We start from the raw sequence: 25,708 nt of genomic DNA, 5'->3' as shown, positions 1-25,708 counted from the left end.
TTTGGTACGTAATCCATTCATATCAGCATCTCTATTAATCTCGTAAAACTGTAACACTAACAATACTTTTATCCAATCCGCAATTTATAAAAGCCATTTTATTTAATATTAAACACCGTCGACCATTCACTAAATAGCATTTACACTCAGTGGTCGAATATTCCCGCTACCTCTACATCTTTAGTGCACACTTCGCTCTGAGTCTGCGCAGACAAAAGATAATCTTTGACGTCCGTCAGGGTAAAACACATAGAAGTATATTACATAAACCACAAGAGTGCATGGCAAGTCCCTGACGAATTCAAAAACAAATTTTGTCCGCGAAAACAGTTCATCGTCTGCGCAGATATTTTAGGGATCGGCATGAAAACAGTTTCACAGCGACGCCACCGCCACGAAAAGAATTGTGTCTTAGGCCCCTTATTTATAAAGTGGAAAATTTACTTACTACTTACATTTACTTTAGCAATTAGAGTCTTTTATATACTTCTTAATATTAATTTTGAAAGAAACTCGCATCTCTCACACGAGTTACAAGAAGGTTAAAAAACAGTATTATTTGAAGATTTACGTTTTTATTAAAATTTATTTTATATCACGGAAATATATATTAGTTTTAAGTATATGCCGCTAATTTGTAATCACGTTTTAATTGTGCCACGTCGCTGTTCCACGCAATCGACTATATAATATACACCAATTACATAAATATATTTCATGCCTTTTAGAGAAAGAGATATCGACGCGAAGTGTGGACCATAGGACCTAGATAGGTGACAAATTATTCTAATCATTATAGCAGATAGATCGCCGCCGCATGCACGAGATGGAATGAGATAGCAATGTCTGGGCGTCTTGGTCTCGTTAGTGCATCAATAGGTTCGTTTGCCACTTATCTAAGGCCTCATGTTAGAGGCGTGGTGGTCGTAATTCGGTTTGGGCGACCTGTTGCGTCCGCGGCCGCTATGAAGCCAACTGAAGCTGTGCGCCGTAGTCACTACACACTACACGCCGGCTACCGACTGTCGAGCGACAATTCAAGCTACAACATTACGGTATATTGTCTATTTATTTCGTATTATTAGACAGAACGTCACAAAGATAATAATATACTTAAAGAAGGTGGACTGGAATTTGAATGAAGAATTGTATTATATCTAAAGCACTTCTTTCTAATGAAAACAGTGCATAATTTATTTATAGTAGTTTAGTTTTATGTGCACTATAGCATGGTGTAGTTTCAAACAAATCAACAACCGTAGATCATATATGAAGACTTATTCTATTCAATATTACAATTATTAGGAAATGTCAATTATAAATAATAGAGTTACTTACTAGGATAAATCTTCGTAAATTCAGTTCTTTTACAGTAAAAAGACTAAAACGTTAGCTGTCGCCTACACCATGCTACAGTATGTCGAGTTTAGAATGTTATATTCCCTATTACAATAACAACAATTACTTTAAGTTTTTTCCTTGGGAAGATGTAGTTTCTGTACAATAAAATACTCGTGACGTTCAATATCTATAAATACGAAACCATTACTAAAAATTCCCATATAGACATTATTATAAAGTATTCACGATATACAAAAATATCGCTACATATTATCGTAGATAAAACTTCATGTAGTTGTGCTAAGAATACGTACTTACGAATTCTACATTACAATACTCTCCTGCGACAGTCTATAACCATAATCACTAGAAAAAACTTGGTGACAGTATAGAATTCCTAAGTAAGTATAATGTTACAAGTTATAGAGGTATAACCACAGAAATAGATAGAGATAGATAATTAAAAATATCTCAATTTGAAAAAACACTGTCTCGTTTAGAATATTTAATTTGATAGTAGTAGATAGATAGGAGATACAGCTGTGATGTCTATCCCTATCCATATCTGTAGGTAAAGGCGAGGTTCTCCAACATAATACCCTAGTATTACACATACAAACGAGAAACAGTACAAAAGTAAAAGTATCAAAAACGTTTTGTGTCCCACATCAGTCGTAATATTTGTGCAAATCTATAAACAGTAGATATAATTAGCCAAAACGCTTTGAAGTGTCGCTCAAAAGTTTATAGTAGCCATGTAGCCTCCGGCAGACATAAACAAGTGTATAACATTATGGTTTCTACAATAAATGGACCAATAATGGCAGTGATGGTAGCTTCAATGCTGTCATTGGTCGATTTGCCCACTCATATATGTCTAGCAGACGCTAGATTAAGAACTGAGGTGTTATTTTCGGGTAATGATTTCTAATCAATGTTTATCCATCACAAAATATTAACAGGCTTTTAAATCTCTATGGATTGGACTTGGAGTTGATAACGATATTTGCGGAGCCCCATAAATTCAGGTTCTATCCTTAATCATGGGTAGTCCTGAACTGATGTATTTTTAATAGATTTACTGTGCATATATTGTATATGTTAAATATGAAAGCTATAGAAATATTTCGTTGGCAGTTATAGTTATTACATTGATTATACCCTCATCGTCGTTTATATTTATTAAAATATGTATAGAAGTAGTTTTGTAGGCAGTGATTTTTTAACAATAACAATTTGCATGTTCGAATCGGATGCCGTTATGATCGTTCGTTTCCACTTGTTTTCGAACGTGCAACTTTTGTTTTGTTTGAATATAACTAATTAGGAATACCAATAGACTTATATACTCCCAGTATAACAAGTGCAATATCCGAACATAACACCTCTGATCTTGAGAATGCGACCGGATCCAATCGCTTAAATTACTCCTCTCCTTCATAGAATTAGCGACTCGTAAAAATGCTTTACTAATAACTATTTTATTTAATATATCGTTATATTATATGCATTATGTTATTAATAAACAAGGATTATTTTAGGATATTCTTGATAACAGCGTTGCGTTGCGTTGCGTTTTCATGTGACGTAATCGCTCGTTCTACGACGGATACTTTTCGAGTGGTGCCTACGAGCTACTCTGATATGGTCTCAGTCTCAAGACAGTCCGTACGTCTGATCTATGATACACTCTCCCTATTCGAGCTACTAGCTTGTGTTCACAGTCGACACTCCACAGCTACTGGACATACATGTGAGTATTGATCAATAAGAGTCTGTATGTCCAGATATAGGGTTGAAATTCCGTTTTACACGAGTCATTATTTAAATGATGCATCAAGACAGTTTCTTATAGGTAGCACATTTTTTTACTACTGGTATTAATGATGAAATCGACAGTTTATATATAACTACCTGACCCAAGCAAATTCACCTGCGTCATATTTTGCAACATTTTTCATTGCTTCTCCAACCATTTTGGACGTAGCGTAATGTTAATAGCCTTTCTCGATAAATGGACTATCTAAAACTGTAATAATTCTTTATAATATTAATATACAACTATAGATTAATAATACAATGATTCATTTAACAGATTTGAACCCCAAAATGGCGTGTGGCATGTCTAATGTACACACAAGCACCTGATATGTGGGATGATGTGTGTAGCGCCGCGGGCCGACTGCCGCACTCCCACCCGACGGGTACAAAACTGGAGCGTACCTACATATACGTATATTATATACAATGTACAATACAATATCATAAAGACAGGCAATGACGATCCAAACAAACATCCTCATGGTTCATATATTACATAACTGTTTACAGAGTTATCCGATTATGATGATTATTTTGTACTAGATAGAGCACTCTATTCAGCAAGAAATGACGATGAATATCAAACCATGATAATAATTCCATGTAAATTTGAAAAGAATGTGTATGTATAGGTAGAAATAATATAGAATTTCAACATAATCGGCTTGAAGCAAAAAAAATGTATATATTTGAAGCACACACACATACACCTGCTGCCTAATAAAAAACTGGTTAACTTTGTAAAAAGTTGTACGTGGATCCACCTGGACGACATCCGTTTGGAGGCATCGTCAGTGCGAGGCTTAAAGACTATAGTGGCTACGGGGCGGAGCGGCGGCGGCCGGCGAGGCAGTATTAGTACTGCATCTCGCGCGTCAGCAGGTATACATTCTCACAGTAATATACTCGCTCTATATATAACAATTACACGAACGCGCACCACGCTCGTCAATAAACAACATAATATACAGCGGAATCGTAGCACTCTTTCGATTCGATTAAAAAAATTGACTAGAAAATCTCAATTCGCTATGGGCACTATGTGTGCGTGGATGGCGAGGAGAAGATGTCGGCGGCGCGCCAGGCCTCCGCCTCCGCCTCCGCATCGTACTGCTGCAGGAACGGGTTCGTGGAGCTGTACCGGGGGCTCAGCCCCCCGCCGGTAATGTTCAGCGTCACGGCCAGGCCGGCCGACGTGCCGGGGATCGCGGACCGCGGCGACTCGCGCGATCCCGACTCACGGGGCGTCAGATCTCTCGGCGTCATCTCCCTCGGAGTAAGATCGCGTGGCGTCATCTCCCTGGAGGGGATCTCGCGCGGCGTGCTAGTACGCGGGGAATCCCGGGGAGATGCACGGGGGGAATTCCTTGGCGACATGCGAGGCGAGCACGCGCGGTCTGGCTGGCGCAGTATCGACGAGACGGAGCCGCCGTGCTTGATGGTGTCGGCCGGGCTATGACTGCCGGAGCTACTGCTGGGCGAACCTGGAGACGAGACTGTCACCTGACGGGAGCGAGGCGGAGCGGGCAGAGGCCCGCGGAGAGGCGACTGCGGACGATATTGGCCGCCCCTGACTGATGAGAGAACCTGCAAGTGTAGACATACACCGTGAAATATGTATGCGATTGGCTGTTTTTCGTATGTTACAAGAACAAGCCAAAAATAATCTATAGCTGTTTTACGTTGTTAAAAAAAAACAATTCAAATATCTGCAACTCAGCTTAGTAATTAATATTCATTTTTAACGAACTAAATACGAGTATTATATAAAGTTTTTGTGAAAACGTTTTCTTTCCTATAAATCTAGCAACAATAGTATACTCTACATGTTTTTTTTCTAACATGGCAATTGCGATTAGGATTTTACATTACGATTCGGCTAATAGGTATCTCTTATACTAAATACTTTATCTTTAAAATTCATTGTAGAAGAATCTATTCGACTTTTCTATATGAAAACTTAAAAATATCCTTTATTCGTACTTTATTTTGAATTTACTCGACCAACATTTCTATTAAGACGTCGAGAGAGTAATGTGCCTTCTCTTGATACAAATATATCGCTTTTGGTACCAATAACAATGAGGTAAAAAGAATCGTGTATATTTACATGTACGGGCGGCGAGCGGTCTGGCACGGGCCGACCCGAGAGAGCTGGCGGCGGAGATGCTGCTGATGCTGCCGCTTGAGGCCGATATGGACTGACTGAGGGCGGAACTCGGCCTGGCGAATATTAGTAACATTGGTTTAAGTACATATGTGTATGTTAAATAGCAATATATGAGGGTGTTTTTTAGCCTTAAATAAATCTAGAGGACGGATATAGAACAAACAATATTGCAATATCTTGTATTGATAATAAAAATTTTCCTTGAATAAAGAAATTAATGATTTCATTAAATGGATACCATTCATATAGATAAGTCTACGAAATCGTACATACAGAAAGAAATTAATTATTTCATTAAATGGATACTATCCATATAGATAAGTCTACGACGTCGTACATACAGAGTGTAACATTTGATGATTATATTGAGCACTGAATGTAGAAATATGATAATGTAATATGATAATGTAATCTGATTTTATTACAATGCCATCATAAATTTTACGTTTACCTACTTAGGGAAAAATAAAAAATTATAATATTTATCCACAATTTTGTAAAATTACAAAAACTTCACAGAAAACAACAAATTAACACGCTATTTACAGTTTAATTGTATTTAATTTTATTTACAATCTAAAAGATTGTAAATAAATTTATTCATGTCCTTTCAATTTTGGTACAATAAAGTGTTATATATAAATAAATTTAGAAAAATTACAAAGTTACAAAGGCACAGCTATATCAAGCAAATTAAAGACAAAATGGGTGTCGAGTCGTATTAAAATTTAAAAATCATGATGGAATATCGTGGAAAATAGCAAGAGCTCCACCGACAAGAGCATGGCTCTTTAAATATGAATGAATAAAAAAAGTTTTTACATTATTTGATAGAAAAGTAGTTAAAAAAATTAATGACCTGGGGGGAGGGTGACTGAGCCCGCTAGCGACGCACTGACTTTGCTTCCACGCGGCCCGGTTGCTGGCTCGCCGCGCCGAACTGTCTACAAACATACATGCGTTAAGGTACCGCTAAGTTCTTCAACGTATTGTAAATGACGTATGACTTTGAAGAACTAGCTTTCTATTTACGGTAAAGGTTATTAATGACAGTATTAGTAGTAAAATGTTGTAGTGTCATATAATGGTGAACCTTAATGCCATACGTATTAAGGTCGCGTTTTTGGAAGTGTTTATAAAAATAATTCTATTCAGTTACGTTTCAGTCTGCTAACTAGTAGAAGTGTAATTACTACTAGTTGTCTAATTAAGCACATCTTAATGTAGCGCCTAGTAGAAATAATAACAAAACTATAATTTGTTACATGTTTAATTAATAGGAAAAATAAGACATAACATAAGTAATATCTATTCATCGGTGCCATTTAAGGCCTATGGCAAATTCATAGGATGACACTCTCTCTTTATCGAAAAAGAATGATCGTATAGCTTATCAATTTAATTAATTCAGTTCATATTAATTTTTAAAGTAAATTATATAATAATTTTTTTTATCTTCGCTATCCTGTCGAATATGCGACCCACTTAAGTCGGGCCCCGTAGTAATATTCCTGCTCTACTACCCTAGTGTTTACAATATATCTTATTATTAATATTATAAACGCTAAAGTTTGTAAGTATGGATGTTTGTTACTCTTTCACGCAAAAACTACTAAACTGATTTTCATGAAACTTTACAGTAACATAACTTATGCATAAGAATAACACATAGGCTATATTTTTTATTAAACGCGGGTGAAACCGCGGGCATAGCTAGCATAATATAAATGGATATTAATATTTTCAAACATTACTTTACTTACATTACTACATCTATATCGTTAATTGCTTTCGAATAAATTCTGTTATTATCTGCTCCTTTTTAAAAGTGTATTTTATAAATACGAAGGACGTTTGAACTTTGAACAGTAATATTTTATATTCGAAATTGTTTTGTAATGGAAATATAATGTGAGATTTTTTTTATTGTCTAGTAAAATATATATTTACATCTTCCGGTACTGGTAAGTTTTGGATTCAACAGGAAGCTATATTATAACAATTCGTGTTCATATTCAACTAATGTTTAAATTATCATTGTAAATACTCATAGGTCCTATATCTAATTATTAGGCGAAGCTAAAAAATGAAGAAAGATGTAAATAATTTTATGTGATTTAAAAATGTTATTAAGTATAAACTTTAACACATTTTGTCAAAAACATGAAAACGTTAATTATGACGCTTATTAAAACATTCGAATTATTTCTAACATTTTTAAAGATATCGTAATTTAGAATTTATATATATATGAACCAAATTTGAATCAAAGTACAAAATGTTCTTTTTACAATTATGTTGTGAGTCATAGGGAATTATTTATACAAATAAAACAAAAAATATAATGTATGTAAGATACATTACGTTTTGTACATCTATGTAAGGCATTCCAAAATATATCAAAATAACGTCATGTACTACATATTTATTTATTTTATATATATTAAAATAAAACGAATAAAGTAAATAACAAATAAAACAATTAAATTAATCACCAACAATTGAATCAGATGACATTACCTGAACGTTTCGGTGCGGGCCATATTTGTAGCAAGCACTGCAACACGTGTATAGGCCTCTGGTAGTCCATCTCGTTGGACGGCTGCGAGTGCAACATAAGAGGTGGTGCTAGAGCAACGGCCAGGTGTTGAGGCGACATCTTGTTTCTGTCTTGTGCTGCCACGACCAGAGCTAGATGGTCGAGCAGGAACACCAAGGTGGCTCTGGCGGCGCGAGGGAGACATTCCACTATCGATGCCATCAGACGAGCATTTCCTTCTCTATCATCAGGGAGGCATACACCTGTACAAAGGAATGATGATTAGATATTTAATTAAGGAACATATGCGTCATGATACTAAAAATATGAAAGTATTAACTGGGCCCTCAATTTCACCCACATGTCTATAGTCTGTATATATATGCCTGTATTATTCTGATGTAAACGCTATATTACTGTAAAATTTCAACAATATCCGTTCAGTAGTTTTTGCGTGTAAGAGTATCAAACATTCATCTATTCCTCGTACTCACAAACATTCTTGTTTATAATATCAATATAATATATACTTTCACTACTAAACAGTTAAATGGGTCTCAATGGAAGAAGCTGCTGGTAATAAGCTATGTCACCCCTCCTTATATTTTACTGTTGTTATTTAGTACATAAGATCAATATTATATTTGGTAAATTCACTCTCAACAGTTAATATACATTGTCTCAACCGATAACATAGTATTAGCATCCAGCAACATCTATATATATTTATCTCTATGTAATTGTCACCTCTACACGAATAAATACCAGAACAGAATTGACTAAAAGATAGATTATACAAAGAACGATATTACTATCTTTTATCTCAAATAAAACAGACGAAGTCGCGGGAAGGAGTTAATCTATAGTATACTATAAATGTGAAAATAGTTGAATTTTATGTAAAGACAGATTATAAAACAATGACCAATATAGGCTATAATTTATCTACAAAAAACATACGATGTCGCAGGATACAGGTACAGATAGACAGACACCTTGTCGTATTTATAAGTTTAGTATAGAACTACTGAAATCCTATTGAATCCTACTGAATTGTGACATTGTAATGCATACAATATGTATAATCTCAATCAGGAAGTAGTGTGTTAACTAATTAACAATATGTAATCTTACCCAGTGCATCCAAGGTCATTTGAAATAGGCAGCGACTGAATAGAGGCTGAGGCAGTTCCCTCAGGTAATCCTTCAAGAGTCCGGTAATAACGTTGATATCAGGAACTGAATCGGGCGCCAACTCCACACCACGCGCGTTTCTTTCAAACGCTTCTCGCAGTATTCGCTTCTTACTTGCCGAGCCACATAACCTATAGAGACCTGTTAATGAAATGTATTTCAATATATATAAGTATTTTCAATTAAATATACTTAGTTTAGATTTACCAATATATATATATATACATATATTTTACTTAAAATTTTCTCTACCAGCTAAAATATTTTAGCCTATTTAGAACGGTAGTAAGTTGTATACTCGAACATGTATCTAAAACTGCACTAGCCAATTCCTACCAAATTTGACTGGGCACGAAGAGAACACGAGCAGCGGAGTATTGATGTTCGTCGGCAAATGGGCCTCTTAAACCTACACCCGAGTCACATGAGCTGGGAACTGCTCTTAGTTTTTTTCTCAGCAATTTGATGGACCCGGCAACCGCGTGGTAAATCAATGGAATGCTTGGCGCCGAACAGGTACTCGCTAGTTACTACAATTACCAATGATGTCGAGCCCCCTGCGCTCGATCTCCTCCACGCAGCGGCGCAGTATGAGGGGCACGGGCGGCGCGTGCGGCGGTCGCGCCTCCCGCGCTACCACGGTCTCCAGCTCGGCGCCGAATAACGCAGCAGCTCGTGTCGGCGCCGCACGCCGCCTGAATAGCTCCACTGGCTCCGTGTGCCGCACACGCACGTATAGCGTGCCACGTGGCTCCATCTACACATCACACACATTATTGTAATAATCACCTAAGCAGTTTTGTAGTTTCTGTACTAGTCGACTGATATAAATGCTTAATGTCACTATGGCAAAGTGCTAAATGGTGTATAAAATCACTACTTCAGAATCAACCTCGGCAACCATGAAATATCCATTACTACTGCATCTGCCCCTGTGGTTCCACGTTCATCACCTGATTCTTGGATACCAAATTTTGCACGGCATTTATTGGGTCTGTAGTCATGCCCGACTATTTGCAGAAAGATGTTAGGGCGCAATACATATAGTATTGCGCCACACCATTGACACCACATTTACCTTGATGGCAAGTTGATGAGAAGCAGCGCGCGAGAGCAAATCTGGTAGAGTGACAGCACCCCGGTAACAAAGCTTGTGCCTATGCTGAGGATCCCACGAGTAGACCAGCACATCCAACTGTCGGTTGTCTACTAACTCCAACTCGAAAGACTCGTCCCAGTCAAATTGGAGCTCACCAGTACGGACCTAATAAAACATTAATATGATTTAAAGAAGACATGACAAATTAGAAAGAGTATCTTATTTTCGCAACAAATTGAGCTTCCAAAGATGTCCAAAAGTAATCCAAGTAGGGTTACTTAACATAATTGGACGTTAAATTTCTTTATAAGTAAAACAGATATAATTTTCAATATAAAGTTTTAAGAACAAATAAAATTGTGGCTAAACAATATAACTCCAAATACCTACCACAGTACGAGCTTTATGTACTCTGTCACATTCCAACACACAGTATAAATCTCTTGGAGCTACAGGCGGTTGAGCAGGTGCTAATGGTCCCGAGGGTGGGGAGCCAGGCGAAGAGCCCGAGGGCGCAGGACGAAGACCTCTGCCAGCTAGCAAGTGTACCCAAAGCATCCCTGATACCCCGCCAGAGAGGCGGGATAGACCGGTCATGGATGCCGATAGACCTCCTGAACTTGGTTTCTCCACTTTGTATTTTAAAAAGTCTGGAAAACGTAAACAATACATATTTTTTAAATAAGAAAATAACAGTTAGTTTCTATAATAAAATAATGCGAAAAATCTGAATTCAAATCCGAATGAATAGCGTTTCCGCTAAAAGTGATCTTTTCAAAGCTTTTACACAATTTTAATTTGCTTTAAAAACCCCGAAAATGGTAAAAACTCTCACCATTAGGATTTATGTCCAAATGTCGCTGATGTCGAGAACTGGGAGTAGGTACTGGACTCGGGTTGGGACAGTTGAATCTTGAACCCAACTCCAGTAGTTGTCGGACGCGACGGGCCGAGGGAGATCCTCCAGCAGTAGGTCCTAATTGTTGCGAAGACAACGAACGGGCTGGCAAGTGGCGAGGTCGTTCAATCCGACGACCAGCCAACCCGAGGGTTGAACCGAAACGGCTACCGCTTTCCATCTATAAATTGAGGTTATTTTACATAACTGGAAGTGAAGCAAACATCCCGACGGATTTTCTTATAGAATGCAGACTGTCAACATGAAGCGCTCTATATATATAATAAACTCAATTGTCTTCTAATAACACTTCATGTATTACCATAGGACGAAGATAATGGCTGTGTATCGTATAATGTCACCTTAACGTGAATAATTTTCTTTTATAACATGATTCATTCCATTTAGATTTTTGTGTTGGGGGCATAATTAACCATAAAAAAATATTTAGAAATAAATTAATATTTCTTACATTTTTAAGTGCATCATGAATATTTTCTGCAGAGTAGTGTGTTGGCAAGCGCGGACGTAGCGTCTCGTAGAGTGCGCTAGTGGATGGAGCGCGAGACAGCCAAGCGCGGTACTCATCCGAAGTGAACACTGATGGCGATGATGGTAGACGACCTGGTACAAATGAGAAACAGAAATTTATGAATAAATACATATATTAATAAAAACAATCCAAACCTCAAAATTTGTTATATCTTTAAATTCTCTATAATATATGGACCCAGACACGATTTAAGTTAAATATTTTTAATAAGTCACAAGCACTCCGTTTTCAATGTATCTTAAACACTCTCTGTAATTACCTCTGGAAGAACGTAGATCCAAACGAGAAGACAGTGGTTCTGGTTCATCTTGAAGAACACTTCCTGCGCGCCTACTTAATCCCAACCTTTGAATAAAATAAGAAAAATTAAGTTAGTTAAAATCAATTTTATATAATTAAATCTCTATAGTTTAATTTGTCATTATTATAGATAGGATATTACCTTTGACCAGTTCCTCTTACATCCCTAGGTAGTGAATTAAATTTGGATCCAATGTCTCTGCCTAAAGTACTACTCCTGTATCCACTGAGACCTGAATAATATGGAGTCCTTGTAGGAGCAGTAGCTTCTGTATCAGACGAATAGTCCAAACTACGATTTCTTCTTGTCGTTCCGAATTTGCTACTATATGATGGCAGTCCTAATCCACTAGTACCATAACCTCCACCGAGAGTCGATCCTAGACCAGCTCCGGAAAGTCCAGGACCTAATCCTGAACTTGTTAGGCCAGATCCCACTAGACTTGAGCCGGATAGTCCGCTAAGACCAGTAGCGGATAATCCAGAAGGAAGACCAGGTCCTCCTAGACCAGTCCCGCCTAAACCAGAACTTAGTCCACTACTTGTCAAGCCGGCTCCGGTCATACCAACACCTACGTATCTCTGATTATATCTTGAGAGGCTTGATGCTGAAAACAAAATTGTATAGTGTTTAAAAATATTCAAAATACTACGAGTATATCAAGCACTTTGAATATAGGGGTAAAATATACTAGGATTTAGTAAATTACCAAAAGACAATTTACCTCCAGCGCCGGCAGCAGCTGAAGCTTTCAAACTAGATCTAAGCAAGGAGTGTCGACCGAAATCCGAGTGTGTTTCAGCTCTAGGCAATTGTTGCTCGGAACCAGAACGGGGAACTCTTCCACCGAAACGGGTACTGAAAAAAAAACAGACATTATTTGACAATATTGTGAAAACGTGGATATTTATTTTGCAAAAATGCCTTTTTCATATTTGTTACTCACCTTCCACTATCAGCTGGGTATAATGAATGTACTTTCTCTGCCAGACTTTCCAGAGTATTCGGATATGATCGCTCATATGGTACAAAATGCGTCGCTGCAGACTTAGGTTGTTCTGTAATAACGGGTGGCGGCGGACGATAACTACGAAACAAATACATTACATAGGATAAAATTAAATCATGAATTTAATTAATTTAAAATTCAGGCAACTCAATTTTTATTTTGAGATATATTAGCTTTGATATTATTGTTACATTTGACTATGAATTGTTGTTTGTTGTCTATGTTTAAGTTTATTTACGAAGAAACTGAATTTTTGATTCTTTTATAAGCTAAACGTTCATTCTTGTATTGACTTGGTTAATTTTTTTTAAAATAATTTTTGTTCGTATTATGTTAACGTTCCACTGCTGGTTACGAGTCTCTGCTCATAACAAACCAATTTAGTCTATTGCTACGCTAACCAGGCAAGTTTATTTATACCCTAAACATCTCTTATGACATCGGGAACATTGCAATGAAAACATTGTATTCTCACATTATTTTCTATCTAAGATATTATGATTATTAAGTTGCATAAACTACTATATATTTCTTACTATGTACTATTTGTTACTATACCTCCATGTCGAATGATCGGAGGGGGGTCTTGGATTATAGTACAAGTCGAGAGCAGTAGAGTCGGGAGAGAGTGCACCAAGTTGCAACCGACTCCTTTCTTCTCTTCCGTCACCGACAGGGCGCACGGCGCTGCCTGGTCCACCGGCGGAGCGAAGAGTTCCATGTCTGAAAGTAAAAAGATTTTATTAAAAATCTTTTCTAATAGTCGTCAAATCAAGAATGGTTTGTGTTTGATTGTATTTGATTATTATCTAATTTGCTAACATTTTCTTTAATTGTAAAGTGAAGGGATTAATCCAAATGTCATTTTCTAATTACTCCAGATATTACTGACTATACTAAAATGTCATTGAAATTTGCACATTGTCATTGCACAATGTTTTCTGCCTATATTTTCGCCAAAGTTTCGAGTGAGATATAGCAGTGAAATTACACTGTATTGATGGAAAGCAACTGATTCCTCAGGAAAGGCTCCGCATGGCAGATACCATAGGGGTTGTATTTTGTGATGCTCGTAAGCTATGCATAGCAATATAGCATATGCTGTGCTGATGGATGTACATAACGACGGTTAACACTTTTCATACAATTTCAATTATAAAAAACAATACTTACTGAGAATATAGTCCATCAACACGATCCCGGTCATCATCATCTCGGCAGTCTCTTTTCAACACCACTACTGGAGGCGGTTTATGCTCGGACCGAGGCATTGATGGGGACCCAGGGCCGGATTTACCTGTTATTCATAAAAATATGCATAAAATATATAAAGCGCATGTTTGCATTTGGTAAAGATCTTGGTCTATATTTATAGAAGTAATTTTATTTCAATTACATGTACTCAGAGTACTTCAGGGTACAGAGTCGGTAAAGAAACAAAGACGCACCGATTAGACCAAAAAAGGGGCCCCATGTGGAATTAATCAAGCATGATGCATATGGAGCTATTGTAAGATAAAAGCTAATTAATTCTCGTTATTTTAATTCCCTATATTTTATTATTAAGAACGTTTTCATTGGCACATAGTAGCAACAAAACAATAAATTATAATAGTAAGTTGGTACACTTCCACAAACGAGGCACTTTGTATTTCAACACGATTAAATATTATTTAATTATGATACAAAATATTAATTTATTTTTAATGAGTTAAAGTAATAAAAAACATATATTTAATTTATTAAGACACTCTTAAAATAAAATATAACTTTCTTTGATACATGTTGAGAATTTTTTATCTAGGTTTCTTATTATTATTATACACTAGCTACTCGGCCCGGCTAAGCACGGGTTTATATGTATTATACATATAAATCTTGTTTCTTGAATCACTCTATCTATTAAAAAAACGCTTCAAAATCCGTTGCGTAGTTTTAAAAATTTAAGCATATGTAGGGACGGACAAACTGCGACAGCGACTTTGTTTCATACTATTTAATGATATACAACTAGAATCTAGATAAAAAGACAAATAGTCAATAATTTATTCCGTCTTCAGTACACACATAATCTGCTGCATATTGTTCATACATAACCCAAAATTTATATAATTCATTAATTTTCATTATAACGTACAAATGTTTAATTACTATTTACCTTTCCGCTGCCTTGTGCATAGCAGCAGCCTTCTGGGTATTGACATGATGATCACAACATCATCAAGAGACATCCGCCTTACGTCCACCAGATTCACAGCCAGGATTTCATCTCCGACCTTCAAACAACCACTGTTATACACAGCGGATTCCAATGCTATCCGCGATATGAATACTCCATCAGTCCTGCCACCTCCATCTCCTTCTCTTATGTACAGTCCGAGGGTTTGTCCAGGACGCTTTACGATCTCGACCAGTTGAACTATGTGACGAGAGTCCTGTTGACAAATTAATATACAGGTTATTTTTTATAAATGAATGTGCAAAGTTAAGTTTCCTTTTGCATCTGCGTTTACGCTTACGGTGTAAGCTCACATTTGCCGAGTATTTTTTTTATTTATTTTTTTCTTTTTATTAATGAAATTGGTTTAACATTATTAGTTATTCAAATAATAATATTATAACTGTATTACTTCAGGAGCCAAGGATATGAAAGTTATAAGTGTAAAATATTTTATCGGACGTGTAAACTATACTTTATATGTAATCTACATATGTTTCATTTAATCTAAATAGTGCCTTCTAATAACGTATGTAAAACTTCTAGTACTAATATCTATGGACGAATAGTTTTGCACTGACATAAGAATAAAATATCTAATAAATTCATATTAGTCATAGATGTAATCTCTTCAAATATAATCTAAATATCTTTATAAACTATAGAGACTAGAATGTAGATCATAAAGTTTGTAACAGAAAATATTTTCTTTTTTTCAAGAACATAAATTAACGCGTACGTTATTAGTTGTATGCCTGTTTGCTATTATCGTAGTATAATAAAAAGACAAAAACTCTTTTCCAACAAGATTGTAAATGATTACAAAAATACAGATTCAAATATAAATATAAAAAATAATCATTAGAGAAGGAAATCCAATACTTAATTATATCACATATATTACAAAAGACTTCGAAAAACAGCATTGCCAGCAATAATCCCACTGTATCTATTGTTTAGCCTACAGGCGAATAGTTCCCTTATTGAACATTATTCCTGGTAATAAAAATCACATACGTATGTTTCACAGCACAGTACTGGCAATGACTAAAGAGGTATTCTATTAATGCCACATACAACAATTTGTCGTACAATATACCACGTACATAGATAGAGAATGGCGTACCATCGCATCCCAACAATAGTAGCTAGATTGCGTTCACATTCCATACGATCTAGGCCACCCCGTCAGACCCGAACAATAGTGCTGGAGTAGCGTTCTTTCACCATACTAGGTTACGAGTTCCAAATTCGGGTCAATGGAGCGCGGTTTAGGTACCTATTTTCAGAGGTGCACATAATAAACCGTCTGGTTTATTTTTATAGCAGATTGGAGTGCAGTTTATACTTGGAAGGCAAAGTGTTACGAAGTTGTAACTTCGAGATATATCTGGAGCCGAGCTGTGATACCCAATTTGAGTCCGATAAGTCGGTAATACCTATTCTAAGATTAGAAACTTTCATGACTGTTGGAGGCAGGTTATAAATTGGGAAGCAAGGAGGAAGGGGGCTGTTAATAATGTGAAATAATGGCCCTATCGCTAGCAATGTAAAAAATCAGATCGATCGTAATCAGGTCCCTTGAATCCATCTGATCTTAACTTACCTGACTTACTATCTTTTTGTCCTTTACTTGTGTTCCACTAGAGTTAATGTTGGCGAACGAGGAAGAGACATTCTATATTCATTCATTAAAATACGCGTAGGTATTCGAATGATGTCGCAATTTATTGAATTCGACATTTGCAGCATCTAATCTCACTATGTGAAGTATAATTCTGAATTACTACTTTACGTACTTTATTATTAGAATACTTAATCTACATTGAAGAAATATTATATTTACCTGCAGTGAAAAGAACTTTTTAGCGGCTTCAATATTGTTCCGGCCCACTTGTCTTATTTCCAATATCCTCACGATCATCTCGCCGCGGCGCTCCACCGCCTGTAAAGACGACAATACGGTAATTGCATATAGAGCATAAACTTTTCAATCTGTGGAAAAAAATATCTCGTTTATTAATAGCAAAATATGAGCTGCATTCCTAAAAGCACTATTTTTAATTATTCTCAAATTAGATGTTAATTCTTTGTATAATCTCAGGTTGCTCATTTACCTGTTAGACCTGTTAGAACTTACCGATAGACAATTCTAAAGGAATTTTCTTAAAATATTTTCTAGTTAAGCAATAATTGTAATTCGGGAATGTATGCTGCATGTAAATTAATCACCTAGCCTATAATATTGATCAATTCCATAGATAAATTATTATAGGATTCCTTGTTAGCATTCCTAACGCATTGGCAACCAAGGTAAACGCGAGTATGAGCTATTTCATGCATTTCGAATTTAAACATATTATATACCTATAGGAAAAGCTTTGTTACCAATTTAACTCATAGTAATACAAATACAATAAATACATTAAAAAAACATAAATTGTGATTTGAAAATAATAAAAAAAATAGTTTGACTTTCGATTCGATTTCAAAGATATTTACATAATACATTATAAGTATGTAAGGAATTAGTAGTTGAGTTCAATCACTTCTTGATTGCTTTTCCTATGTATATAATCGATCTAACGTATAAACCAATCAAATAATTCGAATACTTCCAATGAAACAATTTCAATAATCCCTTACCTCGAGCGCCGCGGCCGTGGTCGAGTCGTGGTCATTTTCCACCATTTCAATTTGTCTGAATATTTCATTGCTTACACCTGATACCTGGAAATAATTATTTGTATTCTACTTAGTGACATAACAAAAATAGAAATAACAAATTTATGGCCTCGGTGGTCTAGCGGTTTAGTATACTTCTATTGTTCACGGGTTCCAGTCTCAACTAGTATCACCGTACAAATATGATTACGATTGTTTATATCGATTCTATGTATATTATTTATGTATTTAAAAAATGTATCTATGTATTTATATCAGTTATCAAGTACCCAAACATATTACAAGCTCTGCCTAGCTTGAAACTAATAAATGGCGATATGTGAATTGTCCCAAGATATTATAATTATTAAAATGTATATTTTTATGTAATAATAATTTATAAAATAATGTATAATTACAGTAGGTATTTAATTATTGTTTAAATTTATATAGTACTAGAAAATAGAATATACGAATAGTACCTATTTACGGTAACTGAAATATGAAAAATATGCAGTTAATTCAAAACAATACAAGACCAAACTTGACTAGTTAAATATTTAACTCGCCATTATTCTTCCATCGTACACTTGTCTCATGAAATATTTTGTATGAGGAGTTTAAAAATACTTAAGGTTACTCGTAAAAAGTATACCATGTGAAAAATTGTAAATATTTTGGAACCTTTCATGTAAACTGCGGGGTTTCGTGATATATTGTATTTTTTTATATAAGATAAGCGAGACGTATTTTTAATGTGCACTTTGTTTCTTGCTTAAAGCTTGGGCTTTAAGCGTTGGTTGGCCAATAATACACTAGGTTTCGTGAATTTATCAGTAATATTCTGAATGGTATATACCTATCCTGCATATTTGATAAGAAATAATGCTTACTAGAATTATAAAATATCCGAATCAAACCCGCTACCAATCGAGTTCGATTCCTCAATCAACAAATCGAAAAATATCAACGTATTTCTATTAATTGTCTAAGACCCATACATAATACAAGTTCTGCTTAGCTTGGCATTAGATGGAGCTGTTTGAATTGCCCTGATATTATGTATGTTTTAAGTTTTCAAAATTATGCAGAGTTGTGGTCCACATTGAGTCTGTTTTGTGATGTGTGTAAATTGTTTATATTTCTTATGACATTAACATGTACATTTTTTTTAAAAGAATACGAGCTGAGTCTTCTCCGTTCATCTCATCTCGAAATTATTCCGAACTGACGGTAAATTTGACATATTTTGAATTTGAATTTGAATTACGAGCTGCGTCTGCTTTTCGCCCAATTTATATAATATTGTCTTAAATTATAGCTTATGGGTTATTTTGATGTATATGCTATATTATTGTAAAGTTTCATCAAATACTGTAAAATTAATAATTTTTGAGTAAAAATTAAATAGTACTCACAAACTTACGCATGTTATAATATTAGTAAGATTGTTGTGTCAGAACGAGGCAATAACAATTCTAAAATTATATTTATTATTAAATAATTAGATTTTGTTTGTTACCAAACAAATATTATTTTTCAGAGATCGCTAGTAAGTATAGGTCTGCTTGGCGGTTACCTTTCGGAAGTCTGGCTGCAGAACGCAGGGCGGCGCGTGGTTGGCACGCGGCAGTTGCGGCGGGCCGGGCGGCGCGCGGCCCGGCGACGCCGTCAAGTCCGGTGCCGCGCGACCATTCTCCTGAGCAAAGAATTGTAACATTTAGTATAAGGGCCTATTTAATATCAAATGCTAGTCAACCAATCCGTGACAAGGACGTGTGTCGAAACAGCATCGAAATATCGAACTCTTAAATAATATGATTATGGTAAATATATCTTTTATATAATCTTTACATTTTAACTGTAAAATTACGCAATGGATTATAATAGATAGTGATTCAAGGGGAAGGTTTATATGTATAATACATGTGTTTTATAGTCAGTGATCGGAATAGGTAGATCTATGTTATGTACTTGCCATGTGATAAAAAATATGTATATTCCCCGAAACTCAAGATTTGTTTTTAAGTAGAAAAATAATATAAAGCTACTTATAATTCTTTTATTCTTTTTACAGAGAAAGAAAACATATACTTCCTATATATACGGGTTAAAGGATAGTACAATACACTTGATTCATTAATCCATATACTATATTTTTTAATGTAAGAATAACATTGTTTGCCATTTTAGCTACAACAAAAATAAAATAAGGACACCTAAAGAAATTAGTTTCATGATGTTTACTTCATTGCACTGAGTTTCACAAAACGCAAAAAAATTTCTGTTCCATTCTTAATGTAAAGTGAGAAAGTCTGTCTGTTTATTATTTTTAAACAGCTGAAATTTACTTCAAATAACATGACGCTCATAATATGTTATCGAAATTGACAGTATACGATATAATTTGAATATAGTGTTGAAGATATAACTCAATAAATTCAAGGAAGGGAATTCAAATCAATGAAAATATCTGTCGAACCCTTTTCATTTCAAAATTATGACTCAGCAAACAATACCAAGCCGGCGCATCTTTATTTCGGATATTCAACAGGATCAAAGAATAGCAACACAAACGAACATAACTGGTTCATTTAACTTTATACTTATCAAAGATATCATATAAACCTACGTGATGACAATCTGCGAACATTTTTCTTATTTCGCTCTTAAATAACAGACAATTGCTCGGAAATGACGGCATGACATCAATTTTCCTTCGTTTATGATCTTTCCGAGGTACCAGATCAGCTATATAGGTCGATCCAATTTTAAGTAGGTAATCTTGAAATGAGGTTTGTAAAAACGAATTGTTTTTTAATATATTATTACTATATAAATGAGAATGTTCCATCTTTTACAATATAATGAACCACTGTCATTTTACTATATGCACTTAGTTCATGATTTATTTTAATTAACAATTTTGCGAGACTTTATTAATTTTATAATTGGCATTACCTGCGTAAAACTTAACTTAAACGAACAATGTTTTCAACTTGAAATATGCATGTATATTACTCGCATATTCTAGAATAAAGATTATTGGGAATCATATTACATGTACATAAATATAAGTTAGACTATTAGTATTCAGTTTCTACGTCAAAATGAGTTAATAATAAACGTAATGCTTATATACGTCGTCATGAATTATTTAATACAAACATGTACACGTATGTTTAATTAATTACTCAGGAAATTGAATAATTTAAAATCCACGTTAAATTATCTTTTAATTATTAAAACACTGTATCTAAACGAGAAAATATAGAAGTACCTATGAAGCAAATTACTGGTTTTACAACGTAATGAAGTTATATAAAAAATAAATCTAATCAAATTATTGTATAATAGCACTAATAATTCTTAAAATATAGGATCTATATCAAGCAGAGGAAGTCGGATCGTGAGGGTTATATTATTTTTGGTGCGAAACCCTACAAAATTAAAGCACTGTAACCTGTAGTTGAAATGTCGTCCTTGACCTGTATATTTAAGCTATAAAATATTCCATAACTTTGCATCATATATAAAATAATTATGTCTCTTTTTTTAACGTTTAGAAAATGTTTGGAAGTTTACTCAATTTTACGACTATGACCTACTTTGAAGTTCATATCGAGTAAGATTTTTGTGTTTCTGTGCGAATGCGTTGAATTTTGGCGGTCGATCGAGTGCGCAGACAAGGGGTTGGTGGAGGCACAAGGGTGAGGGGGCCCTGACCTACTTCTGCGGACCCCCTTCCGTCCCGCACCCCCTCTCTAGTACGCACGAGGTCACTGTACTGCAGTTGCAAGCATCCGAACGCTAGAGTTGACTGGACTCATCTTTCATACAATGTAAGTTGCAAATAAACTCAACAGATTGCAACGTATATCCAACGTTGTTACAAATTGCAGATCTATTAATATTAGTCCTAGAGAAATATTTTATTTTTTTATACGAATTATATCGTAAATGATATAGTTACGAAGCCACTCCTTAGTTCTAAGGAGTGGCACTCCACATTATGCGGAGGATGTATTCTGCGATATCTATATTGCTGAGTTTATACTTAGGTATATTAGCATTACATACAATTTTCATTGAAGTAGACCATTACTCGTTTGCTAATTCAAGTTGTATAAAATACGAATAATAAATTTCATTATCAAAAGCTGCTATGTACAATTGAGACTGACTTACAAACAAAATTTTGTATAAGTTGTTAGTAGAATTGATAGTCGAACTAGTAGTATTTACATTAATAAGTAAATCTAGTCAGAACATATCTTATTCATACCAATTATATCAGATCTCTAAAAGCTCTCTGAAAGTATATAATTAAATAAAATTTGGTCTGTTGGTAATTTCAAGTTAACAGCCTTTCACTTTCTGATATCTAAAGTTATAACTTAGTAAAGTAGTAACATAGGCTACTTTTATATTAGAATTATTACACCTAGTATAAAATATAAATCGAAACGCCACAACCTAAATTCAATATCTAATTTTTCATATCGGCAACATCATGCACACGGCTGATTCATATCGTCCGCCCGTCCCCACCGTAATAGCACACAAAAAGAGTAATAACAAAAAAAAAACGATTGTAATCCACATTCCATTGGACCTGAGTTTTCCAACCTTTTTGTTTGTAAAGCAATTACACGACTTTACATGTCCTTTTCAGTAAACCAACAACACGGCGTTTCCATATTGTTTTTAAAACATCACATTTACATACATCGCACGCTGCAAATCTTATTACTTACGACATAAAACCTATTTTATGTTGTCTATTTAATAAACAGAAGGTAAGCTTTCTCACAGTAGAAAATAGACGGTGGATAAAAGACTTCAGAATGCCGGCTGTCATGTTCGCTTTTAAAAATAATCTTGACGTGGATGGAATAAATGAAGTCGGACAAGTAGGTGTGGTACTGATATCTAAAGGGTTCAGTACCGATGATGGAACTTTACAAAAGCGACCTTATGGTTTTTGAATCGATATTTTAGTTTTGTTACAAGGAAAGCGTTAAAATTCAATTAATTATATATTAAAAAAAAGATTTTCGTTTCAATTGTTCAGATCATAACTACGGTTTTTTCTAATAATTCTTATTTAATGTATTTGAGATTCCATAATACGTTATTTGCTTCGAAATTAAACTCATAATATCAATTAGTGTCAGCTTAATAAAATATTAGTTCATAAACTTTTATAATGATACCTTAATTTTAGTGCTAATTAGTCGTTAATTAAATGTAAAGATAAATTACAGGCTTATTTTTAAAACTTGAAAATATCCATTATACATTATACTACAAATTGAACTGAAATATAACAATATTTTCGAGTCAACAGTGAATCCGTAAGCTAATAAAGACTGTTTGACATTTAACCAAAATATTTGAGTAATTACAACTCAAATGGAACGCTACCTCATTATCGATATAAGAATTATTGCTTTGATTTTAGTGTACGTGTAATATTAAACGTCATTACTGGGCGCCGCGCCAGCCAGTCTAACTCGTCAGACCTCATCGTATACGTCATATTATTTATTCAACCACTACCTGCCGACCCGGTATATCTATTTAAAGACGCCCCAAGAAATGCCACTGGAATCTACAATAGAATTCCAATATCTTGTGCCTGCATTTACAGGAATTTTCCCATTATTCGAATGGTATGTATTCTCCTATTATAATTTAATAGTTGATCAAATATGGAACCTGGGTAAATGTGATGAATAGCAGTTGTATAACTGCTATTTAATGAAAACATAAAATAAAGTATTTGTACATGATAAAGTATATCGTTTATATGCCTATTGTAACTTAAACAATATCACCTCGAATCAGAGCTGAATATCTGCTATTGGATTCAAAGCTAAAATAAAACAAGCAAGAGGAATAACATACATAATAATAATAATAATAATCTCACGACAATTCACACAGCGCCATCTAGACTTAAGTTAAGCTAGCTAAAGCTTGTGTTATGGGCACTAGCTAGATAACTGATACAAATACATAGATTTTTTTTTCGTAAATACATACATATTATACATAGAAAATACCCAGACCAATACAAACAATCATACTCATGAATACAAATGTTTGTGCCGTGCGAGGAATTGAACCCGCGACCATCGGACGTAAAGCGGTGTGCTAGACCGCTAGACCACCGAAGTCGTCGGTGGTCTAGGGGTCTAGCTCTAGACATAATTCCTATATACCCAGAATAACAGAGAGGGTGAACAGTGAGTGCCCCTCTGAGTTATAGACCGTTTTGTCTCGTTCATTACTTTTAAATTTTATTATTGAAGAGGCAGCAATTGTGGTAGGTATTTTTTTCGAGACAAATAAAGATGATTATTATTATTATATATATTGTTTTGCATACTTACAGATGTGCTCCCTTGAAATGTTTTACAAATAATTCCGTGTAGAGTTGAGGATGTAAATCGCTTTAAATCGAGCAATACCAAACGTACTACTTATATTTAGGGCCAGACTTAAGAGTAGATGCAGTTGTTAAATCTATTTATATACATCCATGCCTGAATATCGAATATGAACCGATAAGCTGTAAAATGTCACTATAGTTCTCAGATATAGTAAACATTTGGTATTAATTTGTCTGCATGGATACCTCTATTCAACTCCACCTTTCAGTTATTTCAGCCATCAAGCAGGTTGATTTCTGATCAATATTTCCATTCGAAAGTGAGATAGTCGTATGTTATTGAAATTACAGATTACGGAGGCATGTCTTCTTAGCAGTGTATTGGTATGTGGAGAATCACGGGAACTTGATGACATGAAATCCACGATATTCTTCATATAAGTACATAAGTGATAATACGCGCTTACTATCGGTTATATATCAGATTAATTGCTATTTCAGCTACATAAAAAAACTATATAAAGTACACGGTACGCAAAGTAGAGTCGTAGTACTTTTTAACTTACGCCAACATAATGAAACGATAAAATACTTCCTCGGCGCTTCCTAGTTGCGCTTATAAAGCAATTTATCGCTACAGTGCATTTTAATATGTACCAAGAAATAACAAGGTTTATTTTATAGTTGACTTGTAGAAGCCTCGTTTAGAATAGTTAGGTTTACAGTTATATCTTGACATAAGAAAGTCAGATCCCCAGGGACTTGAGTTCATTAATTTGTTTGAAGTCAATAAATCTCTATAAACATTAAACATTATATTGGTGTACTCTTAGGTATATTTCGATTTATATTGATTTTGTTATACTGAAAAAAATTAAATAAAGCTGTACTAAGTTTAATTTAAGGTCTAAGACTGTTTGAATTCATACATGTATGTGTTTTACATGATTATATACATGCCCATGATTTATACAGATTGATCCCTCACGAGTTGGGATATACGACAATGTCCTAAGCAAACAATGTAGTTGAACATGTTAGCTTAAATAGAGACTTAATATTAAAGTTTTGTATAGAACTTTCTACCCAAGACAAATGAAAGTTTAGATTTCAATCTACATTCACTCAAAACTTTGTCACATGTGCTTATTCGAATATGCCTAATTAAATTATTCCACTAACTTAGTTTTACAAACATTCATTATGAACATGTATGTAACATATACAGAGGGAATAAATAAAGTAGGTATCGTTAAAAAATATTTACTTCCTGTTATGGAAAAATTATAATTTCTGAATTAGTGACGATACCCCTTAATAGACCCATTGAAAAAATATAATGGAATACAGATTTCATCCTCCCACATTTTTTATTCGTCTGTTTAAATTTTAGAGCCTCGACTATAATATGCCTTTATTGACAAAAACAATATACATTAGAAATTCATTTCGAAAATGGAACATTTGGAGTACGAGTTGGAAGGCAGCGCGGCATACAACGCTG

General features: G+C 34.7%; 1 protein-coding gene across 2 annotated transcripts in view; it reads right to left on the bottom strand.

The window, feature by feature from the left end:
• Positions 1 to 3,896: 3,896 nt before the first annotated feature.
• LOC131846982 (rho GTPase-activating protein 100F) overlaps positions 3,897 to 25,708 on the bottom strand; it is a 48,916-nt gene continuing 27,104 nt past the window's right edge. Inside the window, exons 2-21 of one of the 2 annotated variants that reach the window (XM_059196408.1) lie at positions 19,387 to 19,506; positions 17,790 to 17,873; positions 16,990 to 17,088; positions 15,084 to 15,360; positions 14,099 to 14,222; positions 13,484 to 13,648; positions 12,863 to 13,003; positions 12,641 to 12,774; positions 12,058 to 12,523; positions 11,875 to 11,960; positions 11,535 to 11,686; positions 11,000 to 11,243; positions 10,555 to 10,814; positions 10,144 to 10,329; positions 9,606 to 9,822; positions 9,006 to 9,206; positions 7,853 to 8,134; positions 6,192 to 6,272; positions 5,273 to 5,385; positions 3,897 to 4,749 (exon numbers count right to left, since the gene is read on the bottom strand). In XM_059196408.1, coding sequence (XP_059052391.1) covers positions 4,201 to 4,749; positions 5,273 to 5,385; positions 6,192 to 6,272; positions 7,853 to 8,134; positions 9,006 to 9,206; positions 9,606 to 9,822; positions 10,144 to 10,329; positions 10,555 to 10,814; positions 11,000 to 11,243; positions 11,535 to 11,686; positions 11,875 to 11,960; positions 12,058 to 12,523; positions 12,641 to 12,774; positions 12,863 to 13,003; positions 13,484 to 13,648; positions 14,099 to 14,222; positions 15,084 to 15,360; positions 16,990 to 17,088; positions 17,790 to 17,873; positions 19,387 to 19,506 — 3,981 coding nt within the window. In that variant the 3' untranslated portion in view covers positions 3,897 to 4,200. Of the gene's footprint in view, positions 4,750 to 5,272; positions 5,386 to 6,191; positions 6,277 to 7,852; positions 8,135 to 9,005; positions 9,207 to 9,605; positions 9,823 to 10,143; positions 10,330 to 10,554; positions 10,815 to 10,999; positions 11,244 to 11,534; positions 11,687 to 11,874; positions 11,961 to 12,057; positions 12,524 to 12,640; positions 12,775 to 12,862; positions 13,004 to 13,483; positions 13,649 to 14,098; positions 14,223 to 15,083; positions 15,361 to 16,989; positions 17,089 to 17,789; positions 17,874 to 19,386; positions 19,507 to 25,708 lie in introns of both variants that reach the window. The other variant, XM_059196409.1, reaches the window with a different exon arrangement.

The sequence above is a fragment of the Achroia grisella genome, unplaced genomic scaffold (genome assembly GCF_030625045.1).
Source record: "Achroia grisella isolate CSIRO2021 unplaced genomic scaffold, CSIRO_AGI_Agris_v1 utg515, whole genome shotgun sequence".
Taxonomy (NCBI): domain Eukaryota; kingdom Metazoa; phylum Arthropoda; class Insecta; order Lepidoptera; family Pyralidae; genus Achroia; species Achroia grisella.
Note: the sequence above shows the minus strand (reverse complement) of the source record. Positions and strands in the feature narration are given on the sequence as shown.